The 12217-nt window shown below is 48.4% G+C and overlaps 1 protein-coding gene across 1 annotated transcript in view; it reads right to left on the reverse strand.

Annotated features, from left to right (window-relative positions):
* The window catches only part of LOC119442701 (cathepsin B), a 41904-nt gene extending 31159 nt beyond the window's left edge, over nt 1-10745 (reverse strand). Inside the window, exons 1-2 of the mRNA XM_037707668.2 lie at nt 10421-10745; nt 4487-4696 (exon numbers count right to left, since the gene is read on the reverse strand). Of these exons, the coding sequence (XP_037563596.1) occupies nt 4487-4696; nt 10421-10573 (363 nt within the window). The 5' untranslated portion in view covers nt 10574-10745. The remainder of the gene's footprint in view (nt 1-4486; nt 4697-10420) is intronic.
* Between the last annotated feature and the right edge of the window lie 1472 nt (nt 10746-12217).

Genomic DNA, 12217 nt, shown 5'->3' on the forward strand with positions numbered 1-12217 from the left:
ACTCGACGTTAAGTAATGTTAAGGTAGAGGAAGTAACGTTAAAGGGGCACTAAAGGAAAATATTAAGCCGAGTTAGACCGATAGATTATTGGTCTCGAAGTCTATATCGTTTTCTGTGTGCGAAACATGACTTTGTTGCGTATAAAATTGCCATCGAAAGTCCCGCTGCTACACCAGAATTTTAATTGCCCAGGCCAGAACGGGAGACAACGTAATCCTCATGTGACGTCCCTCTCTGCCGCTCTCTGCGAATCAGGCAGTGCGGACGTCACATGACAGGTGCCATAGTTCAAAATAGGTGGCGCCACTGTGGTATTCAATTTTTGTCATTTCCTCGCTCACAAAAGCTCTATTCTCGCTACAGATGACGAATATTCGTTGTCTCGGAAGCGTAATATCTATCAATTTAAGCCAACTTAATATTTTACTTTAATGTCCCTTTGGGAGACAGGAGGTATGTTTTAGAGGAGCAAACGAGTGTGGTTGACCTTCTGGCTCAGATTAGGTGGAAGAAATAGACTTGGGCAAACCATGTAATGCGCATAGCAGATAACCGGTGGTGTGGTAAACCAATAGAATGGATGGCAAGGAAAGATGAACGCCGTCGAGGATGACAGAGGATTGCGGGGTGGGATGAGATTTAGGGAAATCTGCAGGCATGGGATGGAGTCGTCGAAGAACCAAAGACTCTCATTGAAGAGCTGCAGAATGTAGAGCGTCTCCGTACAAGAACATGGAAGACTTCTTCCCACAAGGACTGCCTTCCAAGAACGGAGGTGTTTCGCCTCCTAGTGAAGTTTGTCACCGAGACCGATTTGTCCAGTGAGTGGCGACATTTAGTAACATCTGCTAATAGCGACCGATCGCTTGATGTAGTAAGACTAGACTTGACGCAGTGGAGGTGCATCCTACCTTTGCGCAAGAGCCTGAGAAGAACACCGGAAAGACAGAGCGCTATTTTCTGTATGTATTCTCCTCACGCTCTTGCGCTATTCAGAACGTTTATTATGGCATACAAACAGGTCAAAATTGCCACGAATGGGTATTCAGTGTGATTATCAGCTCCTCGGGAGAAAAGAAAAGTGTTATCCGCAGGAACGGTGTAGCTTAAAGTGTCATAAGGATTAAGGAGACGGTCTGCATTTTATGGGACAGCTCCTTATGTAAGTGACAAGTTCCGCGCAAAGACGTGGCCACGATGGGGCATCAAGTTTACGAACGGCACTCAGACAATGTGATTGTGGTTTATCTCTGGATGTCATTGTGTTCTGCATTATTCTTTGAGATTTGTCATCTTGCTCTTTCTTTCCTCTTTCCTCCCCTTCTTGCTATCTGCCATTTCTATGTTTCTGTCTCCTCCGTTCCGAAGAGTAGGCAGGCGTTGTGCCCCTTCCGGTGGCAGTTGCCAGCCTGCTCCTCGCTTTCCCTTTCCTGTCAAGTGTATATATGTTTTCAAAACAAATAACAATAATTGTGCTCCACCCAGCGTCTCATGGTTTCTCTACAGCCTCATTGCAATGAATAAAATGCACGCCATAGTGAATCAAGTGCCACTACGAATTGTGAAGTGAGTCATTGTTGAAGTAAATACCGGATAAGTGAGTGGTTCTGTCGGTCGGTTCGCCTAAATACCCGAAACCTCATATTCGTAACGTCGCACTGACGTCATCGGTGCCGTTGTACTGTCCTGGAATTTGAAAAGGAAACTTTAACCTTCAATTTGTTTCCCTTCAGGAAGAATTCCTTTTTTCCATTTAGCGACGCCCCGATAGTGTATCGAAAAAAAAAAACGGGCAAGTTTCCACTTCGTCGTACAAAGCTTAGGCACAGCGAAACTGTCGATCCTCAAGTCTTACTGGCTGCTACTGCTAGGTATTAACTCGGTTGCTGCTAGGTCTTAACTTGGTTTAACCGCATGTAGGGAAGGTATTCTCGAGCGATCATTTTCGGAGGTACCTTCCCTTTCGCGACATTTAGCGTGACTAGCGCTTGACGCATCGGCGCCTTCGAGCGAGAACGTTCCTGGCATGCCACAAACGCAGGCAGGCAGAAGCCGTGTCTGTGTCGGGCGAAGTGAGCGCGCACCTGCGCCGGCGGTTACTAGGCAACGCAGTGGCGTCATAGCTCGCCGAGGTATTGCGGCAGCAGGCGGCACTTTTTACGGTTAGCTAGAACAGCTTCGCTGTTAAAAACAAGATTTACCAGTGCAAACGGACTCACCCTCGTAATCTCATAAGAACGGGGCTCAACTAGAGAATCACCAAGTCGAGCGCAGCTCAGTTCCAGTGCCTCAGCGATTGTCAGCACAGAAAATACAGCGCTTCCTTCGAACAACCGCCTGTGCGAACCAGCCACACACTTCCAGGAGTTTTTGATTTCACGCATGTGTTTTACTCTCTCTCTCTCTCTCTCTTCCTTTCTCTTTTATCCTCCTTTTTTTTCCCTCTCCCTGCACAGAGCAGCAAACAGGTAATTGCAGTTTCGCAAACTTCCCTGCCTCTGTCTTTGTTGCTCTCTCTCTTAGTGTCTATTTTGAGTACCTGTTGGTTGGTCGTGTTTTGAACTTTTTTAACTGGCTTTCAGGGTAAACGTGAAAGCAGCATTGAGTCCCGAGACGGTTTCCTCTTAACTCACAGAACACCGACAAACTGTGCTGCAAGTTATCGTGCGAGAGGGTCCCCCGCGCGTGTCGGATGATTGCGAATTCACGCGTTGACATTCTTCTGTATGGTTCCACCAACTCAATGTCGCAAAACGAGCCACTCACCCTCGCAAAGTTACTTTTCTTTCCTCATTTGTTTCTTCCGTTCTTTCTTTATTAGGTTCAGCGAACGGCATGGTTACCAGCATTACAATCTTATGTTTCTTTATATTTTATGTGGAAATCTATTTATCTCCTTTGCCATCGCTGGCAATGATCGTACCATGTGTAGACAATGGCCCAGTCCCGTACTGATTGAACTAAAATTGAATACCTTATGCAGCTTCGGTACATTTCAATTTATGCTTTCCAGCAATGACCTCGACCCTTGTGTGCGCGGGTCAATATCTCGCAGTCTATGCTGCAACAAGTGAGTACGCCCTATTTTTGCTCCGCCATAGTTGGTAACGAGGCGGGAAAGCAACTGGAAACGCTGACTTATATAGCTTATCGCTTACAAGTTATCAAGTCTTCGATTCATCGTGCCGTTGTAAGAGAGACTGTGTAATACAAGAACGAAAAAATGTGGCCAACTTCTCCCAGTTTCAACTCTCAACGCAATCGACGATCCCTGCATGAAGATAAACGAGGGTATTAGAGACCTCATTTTCAGTTCCTGCTTCCACTATGAGCTCAGCACGGTCCCAGTGAGCACCGTTTCGTGCTCACTGGGACTTTTTTGTTCTTTTTAGCATCTTTTTAACTTGTTGCTCGATTGCCGCACCTTCAGCGTACGCCGAACATTTGCCTTAATTTCTTTGTCAGCTCATAGCATATATCTTACTCTATGATGAACTGTAATACGTCGGTTCTACCTTTTTTCTCTCTTTTTTACTCCGCACCTAATGTATACATGCGGCTAAAACATGCGAACTCTCCATTAGGACCAATAGGGAGTCAAAGTAATAACACAGAGAAAAACGCCTGCATAGAGAAACACATGCACTGGCAGAAGTCGGTCAGTGCACGTATTCATAACCTTGACGAGGTTATGAATTCTTATACTAAAAAAAGTGTGAAACCTGTGCAGTCTACCTGATTCTACTGTTCGGTGCTAGCTCTGTCGAGTGAAAGCGATTGTTGGTTAGCCCTTCCTCCATGATGCAAGAGCCGCTACGCTTAACCTTCTCTTCCATTAACTTGTCGATGGAAGAAGAACAGACACGTAAGCGAGCGAAACTTTTTTTCCTCTCTCCCTCGACCAATTCGCTAGGCAACAACAACTGTCACCTTTCATTTCTTTTTTTCCTCTCATTTCTAGGTGGGCTACTTTGAGACATAGTAAATATGAAAAATATCGTAGAGGCTTTGACTAGTCGGTACATACTCGACAGGGGAACAGCGCAAAAAACACGAAAGACAAGAATGGAAACACACACTAGCGCTGGTGTGTGTTTCCCTGTGTTCTGTGCGCTGTTCTCCTGTCGAGTATGAAAAAGACATATATAAATAGATGTAGTTCCGAATCACCATGCAGGAAGTCTAGTAATGCCCTCAAATGGGAGTAATCTTGAATCAACGGGCTGAAGTCAGCATACTCGGTCACTGCGGAGGACGGAACATCTGCGCAAGGCCTCCCGGATTTGGTCACGTGCCTGGGCAAGTCCACCACAGCAGGCGCTACACTTGCGTAAAGGATTTTTTTTTTTTTTTTTTTCAACCGCGGTTAAACTCGCCCTCGGGAAAAGTCCTCGTTGCAGCCAGCTGGGCACTCTTCATATGCAGGAGTAGCCGTTCTTTGGCAAAGAGAAGCGCAGTACAGACTGGGGCAGAGGATGTACTCACCCAGCAGGATCCACACGAGCCCTGGTCCCGAATCTCGCGGATGGTGGGACAATCGGGCCAGTTCTCTCGCGAGTCGAAGTCCTCGGGCAAGGGACCAAGCGATCTGATGTCCACCGCCCGCTCGGGCAGTCGGTACCGAGAGTTATCCGGCAGCACTCCGAGGAGGCCACGCACGTACATGGGATCTTCAAAGCCAGGGTTGCGGCCGGCCTGCGTTCCGAGACAAGGACGAAAGGAAAAGGGGGGGGGGGGGGGGGGGGGGGTAGCACGAGTTGTAAACGCCAGGTTCGTTCGCATGATCAAGTAACCTGGACGTCACCCATCGCCTACTGGATATGAGTTTAAATGGCTAAGACAACTTTTCAAAAAGTGGTGACTGATTGGTAGTTTATTTGGTTTCGCTTACAGTACGTACGTACTGATGTCTTATCTTGTTGCTGTGCACAAAAGGTGGCGTTTTATCATTGATTTTGATGTCCATGGGTGAGGCGACAGTCAGCATACCCTGACGCTGTTCATTAACCACTGTGTCTGTATTTGTGTTTTAAGACACGAGCCCTAAGAAAAGCTTCGCAACTGTTATGAATGAATAGCTCTCTCAAAGGTCTATATACGCTTCTAGTGCAGTAAATCTTCTTGTTAGGGGTAGCGTTAGAGACGAAAGCGAGTAATCCAACTATCGGCTCCTCTTAACGATACGAGCAACTTTGAACAATAATATTGAACAGAAATAGCAGCAATAGCTTCTCTTCAGCGAAAGAGAGGCAGCAGACCCAGTGATCTTAAAAAAGTATGCTTTGTCACAGAGCGACTGGGATAATAAACTCACTGAAGAACTTAAGGCAGAATTTGCGAAGAGGGATCGGGCATACGAAGAACTCACCCAGCAAGTATTAGGAAGTCAGATGAATCAGCTAGTTGGTAGTCATGGCTCATAGATCCAATAAAAACACCGTTTGGCAATGGAACTGTAGAGGCTTCACGCGCAAGCGTGCGGTCCTACAGGAATTCCTGAGGAACGGGGATCGACCGGAGCTAATAGCACTACAGGAATGCGGCAGAAAGGCAAAATTGTCGAGGTACAAATCCTATGTAGGCGAGGGCGAAAGCACGCAGGTGGCCACCCTAGTCAGGCGAAACGTCACGGCGGTGCAGCATGACACTGGGAGTACACAAATCGACCACGTTCTCGTAGAACTGATACCGCGAAGAAAGAGAGACGGTAGCTTGTTTGTATTAAATGTCTACAGCTCTCCCAGACAAAGAAAATGCGACTTTGCGACTTGGGGGATCTCATCGCGACGACGCGACGTATGATTAAGAACAACCCGCTGTTGATTGTGGGGGACTTTAATGCTCACCACACGGCATGGGGATATAATCAGACTTCGATGAAGGGCAGGAAATTGTGGGACGACATACAAACTCATAATCTGGATTTAATAACCGACCCGATGCAGCCTACGAGGAAGGGAACTAGTGTCGCGTGTGACACGACACCCGACCTCACTTTGACGGGGAGCGGCACTAGAGCCACGTGGTGCGATACAAAGGAGGACTTGGGCAGCGATCACAAAATCATAGAAGTGGTGGTAGAAGGAGGCCCGGCAACCCCCCGGAAACGGAGGGTAGAGGCCGTAAATTGGGACTTTTTCAGGGCACTCAGGGATGACCCGTCTCCCATCTCTGATATTGCGGAGTGGAGCGATGGCGTAGTGCGCACTGTGAAAGAAGCCACCGAAGCGGTGGAAATCGAGGGGGGCAACAAAGCGCTAGACAGGAGATTAGTTAATCTCTGGAGGAAAAAGAAAAGGCTTGAGGGGACCGACTTCGACAGAAGAGATGGGCTCGAAATATCAGGAAACAGATAGCGGCTTTAAACAAGGAAATTGAAGAGCACGCAATCACGCTCACGAAGCAAAATTGGGGGAACGTCTGCGATCAGATGGAGAAGAATATGAGCACCGCGGGAACGTGGCCACTTCTTCGCCACCTCTTAGATCCGGATAGCACAAAGTCAGCGTCCACACAACAGCTGGAAAGAATGGCGCATCAATTTGATGGCACTAAGAAAGAACTCTTAGAAGAAGTTAGGAATAGGTACATCAATCCCACCGGACTTGAACCCCTCCCGGCCTACGGAGGAGGAGAGAATTCGAAATTAGACGCCCCGATCTCCCTGGCTGAGGTCAGAGCAGAGATTAATCGGCTAAGGACTAAGTGAGCGGCAGGGCCGGACAGAGTGAGCAACAAAATGCTCCGTAACTTAGAGGACAGCTCAATCGCCAACCTCGCAACGTACATGCAGGAGTGCTGGAAGAAGGGGACGATACCGCAGGAGTGGAAACTCGCCGACCTCATTTTCATTCCCAAGCCGGGTAAAAAACTGGGCTTCAAGAACCTCAGGCCTATATCGCTCACCTCCTGCGTGGGTAAGCTTATGGAGCACCGCGTTCAGACGCGGCTCAAAAGGTACATGGAGGAAAATGGACTGTATCCAGACACCATGATCGGTTTTCGACCAAAGCTGTCGGCATGCGACGTGATGCTGCAGCTCAAGGATGAAATTATAGACAAGCAAAAGCGAGAAACGAAAGTGATCGTGGGGTTAGATGTGGCAAAGGCATTTGACAACGTGAGGCACGTGTCTATCTTGGAGAATTTGAACACTTAATGTCGGGGAGAAAGTGTACCATTACATCAAGGACTTTCTTACCAACAGGAAAGCCATTCTCAAGATAGGGGAAGAATCTGTAGAGAACATTGAACTGGGTAACGTGAGGACGCCGCAGGGCTCGGTTTTATCACCTACCCTCTTCAACATTGCGATGTTGAGACTCCCCGACCAGTTGGGGGAAATTGAGAATCTAAACCACACCATATACGCGGATGACTTAACATTATGGATGAACAAGGGCAGTGATGGGCAAATAGAAAGTTCCCTGCAAATTGCAATTGACATCATCGAGGAGTACCTGAAACCCAAAGGACTTAGATGTTCGGCCGAAAAGTCGGAAGTACTGTTCCTAATGCCCCCCGGAAAACGACGGCTTCACCAAAAGCGCGAGGTTGGCATCCACCTGTACGTCAACGGCGCAGAGATCCCCGCGGTCGACAGTATCCGCGTCCTCGGGCTGAGGATTCAGGCAAACCGGAAGAATTATGAAACGCTTGCTAGGTTAGAAGCCAGTTCAAATCAGACGTGTCGTCTCATCAGACGAATAGCGAACAGGCACGCTTGGATGAAGGAGGCGAATCTCCTGAGGGGGCTAGCTCAAGCCTTCGTAATCAGTAGGATAGTGTACGTGGCACCCTACCTCAAGCTCAGTGGAGCAGAACGGAACACACTCGAAATCATTATTAGGAAAAGTGTCAAGGTCGCGCTCGGACTCCCCCAGAACACGTCCACCGACAAACTGATGAGGCTAGGGGTATCGAACACTCTCGAGGAACTGATTGAGGCTACCCTTACCGCGCAGCATCAAAGGCTACTTGGATCTAAAACGGGGAGGAAAATTTTAGAGAAATTGGGCTACGAGCCCAAACATGAGCAAGTGCGCTCAAGAGACATCCCCAGACATATCAGGGACAAGATAAAAATACCTCCGCTACCCAGAAACATGAACCCTGCCTTTCACGACGACAGACGTAAAGACAGGGCAGAGGCATTACAAACTAGGTATACTGGTCGACAGGACGTCCTATATACGGACGCTGCAGAATATGACAGCAAAGCGGCATATGCGGCCGTAGCGGTTAGAGAAGATGGAACACCAATGGCGTGCTGCACAGTCAGTGGCGTCGAGACGGTTGAAGCTGAGGAAGTGGCCATAGCCTTGGCCGTCAGCCAAAGGGGGGCAAAGGTGGTCATCAGCGACTCCAAAAACGCCGTGAGAAATTACGAATCGGGGAGGGTGACGGAGACTGCCATCCGTATATTAAACAGGGACGGGGGACCCAGACAGCTTGTTCTGCTCGTTTGGGCACCAGCTCACCAGGGACTTAGAGGGAACAAGGAGGCTCATTCGGTCGCCCGAGGTCTCACTTACCGGTCGACCCCCGGAACCTCCCAAGTCACCGAAACTATAAACAGAAGAGAGGATATGCGCGCATACCAGGAAATCACAGTATACTACAGACTAAATTGACAAATTTACCCGGCAGCGGACAGAACACTCAGTAAGAAAGATGAGGTTATGTGGAGGAAATTACAGTCGGGGGTTTTTCCAAACCCCGCACTCTACAGCAAGTGGCATCCAAAAGTATTCGATTCAAAGTGCAAATTCTGTAATGAGGCAGCAAATCTGGTTCACATGGTGTGGACATGTCCGTCTAAGCATGATAGCTCGCGAACTCCAGAATCCTGGGAGGCTTTGCTCCGCAGCCCAGACCCCAACGTCCAGCAGGACATCATCGGTCAAGCCCTTGCTGCTGCTGAGTCTCAAGGTATTCCGGCCGACGGCTAGGGGCGACGGCGGAGAATGATTTCTCTCCCGACGTTCATTGACTGGTGTTTTTAATAAAGTTGTTCCTCCTCCTCCTTGTTACTGCTTTGTTATTCTGAATTCCTTTCAGGAAACTTCATATTTTACAGAACCTGGTGGAGTCTACGTATTCGAGTGATGTAAAACGCTGTGAATGTTTCTAAAGAAATCATTATTATGTATTTTTAACAAAGTCAACAGTTGGTAGGGATGGAGCTCTCCCTTAAAATAAGGTTATTAATTGATTTACAGGATGGACCCGCCGTGGTTGTTCAGTGGCTATGGTGTTGGGGTGCTGAGCACGAGGTCGCGGGATCGAATCCCGGCCACGGCGGCCGCATTTCGATGGGGGCGAAATGCGAAAACACCCGTTTACTTAGATTTAGGTGCACGTTAAAGAACCCCAGGTGGTCCAAATTTCCGGAGTCCCCCACTACGGCGTGCCTCATAATCAGAACTGGTTTTGGCACGTAAAACCCCATAATTTTGATTTACAGGATGGAACCGTACCGCGCGAAGAACATCAACAGGTGTAGGGACACTGAACGAAGACACTAGAAGCATCATCAACGTTACTAGAACGTTGACCACCATAGGCCGAGTCGACTGAACAACCACCCAACCAAGGATATTCTATACTCGTGTGTTCACATTCGGATGTCATTCTATGGGCAAACAAAAAATGCGCATGCCCTCCAGCACATGTCGATGTGCAGGTTAGTTTTGTCCTATCTCACATACGTACGAACAGGGGTCTGGGCTTTTCTTTTTTTCAGTAGATTATTTGAAGTGTTGGTGCACATTAATATGCAAGTATGTACAATGCAGTACAGAGCTATGCGTTCGTCACGCTTTCTTTTGATTCGTCTTCGCTTTTTTTTTTTTTTTTTTTTGCTCCCTGGATTCCTTGGATGACCAGTGATAACTTATTTTCCTAAATATTTTCTTATTACAATGTTACGTAGTACTCTGCCGCCCTCCGTCCACCACTGCTTCAAGAACTTTTCCATTCATTTAAGAGAAGATGCGCATCGTGTAATATCCCTTCATTTACGCGTCGAATAATTTTCTCTGCCATCGGACGCTGCTCTTAAACAGTTTCCTTTAATACTGCGGGTGATTATGAAAAGCTGTTAGCGAGCGCCAACGTAGCCGTCGGCAGCACACAAAGCCGAGAGGTTATTTCCGGTGAAAATGCTGCCTCGCATCGCTGCTCACAAGCGTCCTCTCACACAGAGGGTGCAACTACTGCGGACTGCTGCTCCACAATAATTACGGGCAGCACGCCCAATCAGCGGCCGCCTTTAGTGTAATAGCTTTCTTAGAGGTACGTCCCATCAGTCGTCGAAGCAGACGACATAACCCCGAACAGATCTCAGAGGCCTTTCAGAACAACTGTGGCGTTAATGGCCGAGACTGCTCGAGGTGAGCCGTTTTAAGTGGGTCTTACCTTCCAGGTGGTGTTCAAGTAGTTTATGTACTCGATCATCTTGTCGGAAGAGGCGTCGATCTCAACGGGGATCAAGTAGCGATTGGGCCAGACATCGCCGGACACTCCGAGGGCGATGGTCAAGAGAAGGTGAATTATTACTAACTTGCTCATCTTGGCACCGTGTGCCTCACTGTCCACGGTGCTATCCTTCTGCAATGGACAAAGCTATCGCCGTGTTGACGGCGGTGCTAGTCTGGCTGAGTGAGCTTGCTGCAAGCAAGGTGTAGTGGTCTCTCTTGTGTCAGGGGAAGGCTATGCCCGCCGCGCCAGAACGCATGTAGCGGCGTGACGGGAGAATCGGCGTCGGGGGAAAGGGAGGTGAAGCACGTGTTACGTTTCCGTCTGCGGTGCTGATTCCCATGACCTTGGAGTCGACATCGTCGTCACGTGTCGTCACGTGAGACCCGCCAGAGATTGGCAGCGAGCGAGGCTATCGCATATGGAACCGGAGACGAGCCGATAGTACCGCGCCGGCGAAAAAGACTCCGTAGAAAAGATTGTGCTGTGTACGAAAAACGATTCCCCGTCGCCATGACATGTGCTCCTTGCTTACTTTTATGATGCTTTTCGCTAGGTTTAGCACTAGTTTCTTGCTTTCGCGTGACAGAGAAGTTTGCCTAGATTGTTTAGACTCTTTCTCCCCCCCTTGAACACGAAACCGCGTTGGAACCTTCAGACGTCAGTATACGGACGGGAAGTCCGAGATATGCACCTTTCCCTGAATAGACGGCGGCTACATGGCGTCAAGAATGAGTCTTGTATAAAAGCTCAACAGCATTTCTCGTTAGATCCTCCAGCACTCCCACCGAGCACCCCCGCCACCTTCATTTCCAGTTTGCTACGCCTCTAACCGGGAATAGGCTGAACTCTCTCACTGCCGCTCACGTTTGCAGCACGAGTGGCAGTGATACACGGCAACCATCGGGTAATAGAAAGCCAAGGGCGAACGTACCGAAATTGAAAGCGATATAGAAGCAACAGCAACGCAGGCCGACCCAGTGTAACTGGATCCTTCACTTTTTTTTTAGGAAACAGAAAAAAACGAAAGCGCAGTGGATCGACTGACTTAATTAATTATAATAGCATGCTAACCATCGTTCTAACCACCAACTTCCTGCTGTTGGTCCCTGCCTCTACAGGCATCGGACTACCTCTTTCATTTTTTTTTTTTCGCGTTGGATTTCGAACCAGTAGTAACCGGCTGCACGACGAAAAGATCTTGCTCTATCTGTATCCATTCTAACTGTGCCATCCATTCTAATCTTTACATGTGTGCCCATTTGCGTCCGTTCCATCTGTGTGATATAGTGGTGAAAGGCAAACAGAAAACAAGCATTTAGTACGAAATACGGCGCTCATTCGCTGTAGAAGTATACCAAGCGATTGGGAGGAATGATTTGCGTAAACTTAGGGGCCCCCATAAACTATATGGGAACAACGTATCAGGCAGGCCGCTGTTTCTAGTCTGGCCGAAGAAATCACTTATATCGCCCGGAAGGGCCGCACGTCGTCGCTATCAGCCTATCCATGCCTAAAATCCCTATATAAGAAAAGTACCGCCATCTACTCTTTCCTCCGCCGCCTCCTCTCCTAAAGCGCTTGCTTTTTTTTTCTTTATGTTTTGCTTGCGAAAGCCAAGTCGACGGTGGCGCACCTAGAAAGTCTACGTTGAAGTTTTCAGGCCGGGCGCGCGCCGCCGCCACCACCGGCGACTGCGGCTGCGCAGAGGACTTTCAACATGGCTCTGAGGCGGAA

Source organism: Dermacentor silvarum, chromosome 2 (assembly GCF_013339745.2).
Source record: "Dermacentor silvarum isolate Dsil-2018 chromosome 2, BIME_Dsil_1.4, whole genome shotgun sequence".
Taxonomy (NCBI): Eukaryota; Metazoa; Arthropoda; class Arachnida; order Ixodida; family Ixodidae; genus Dermacentor; species Dermacentor silvarum.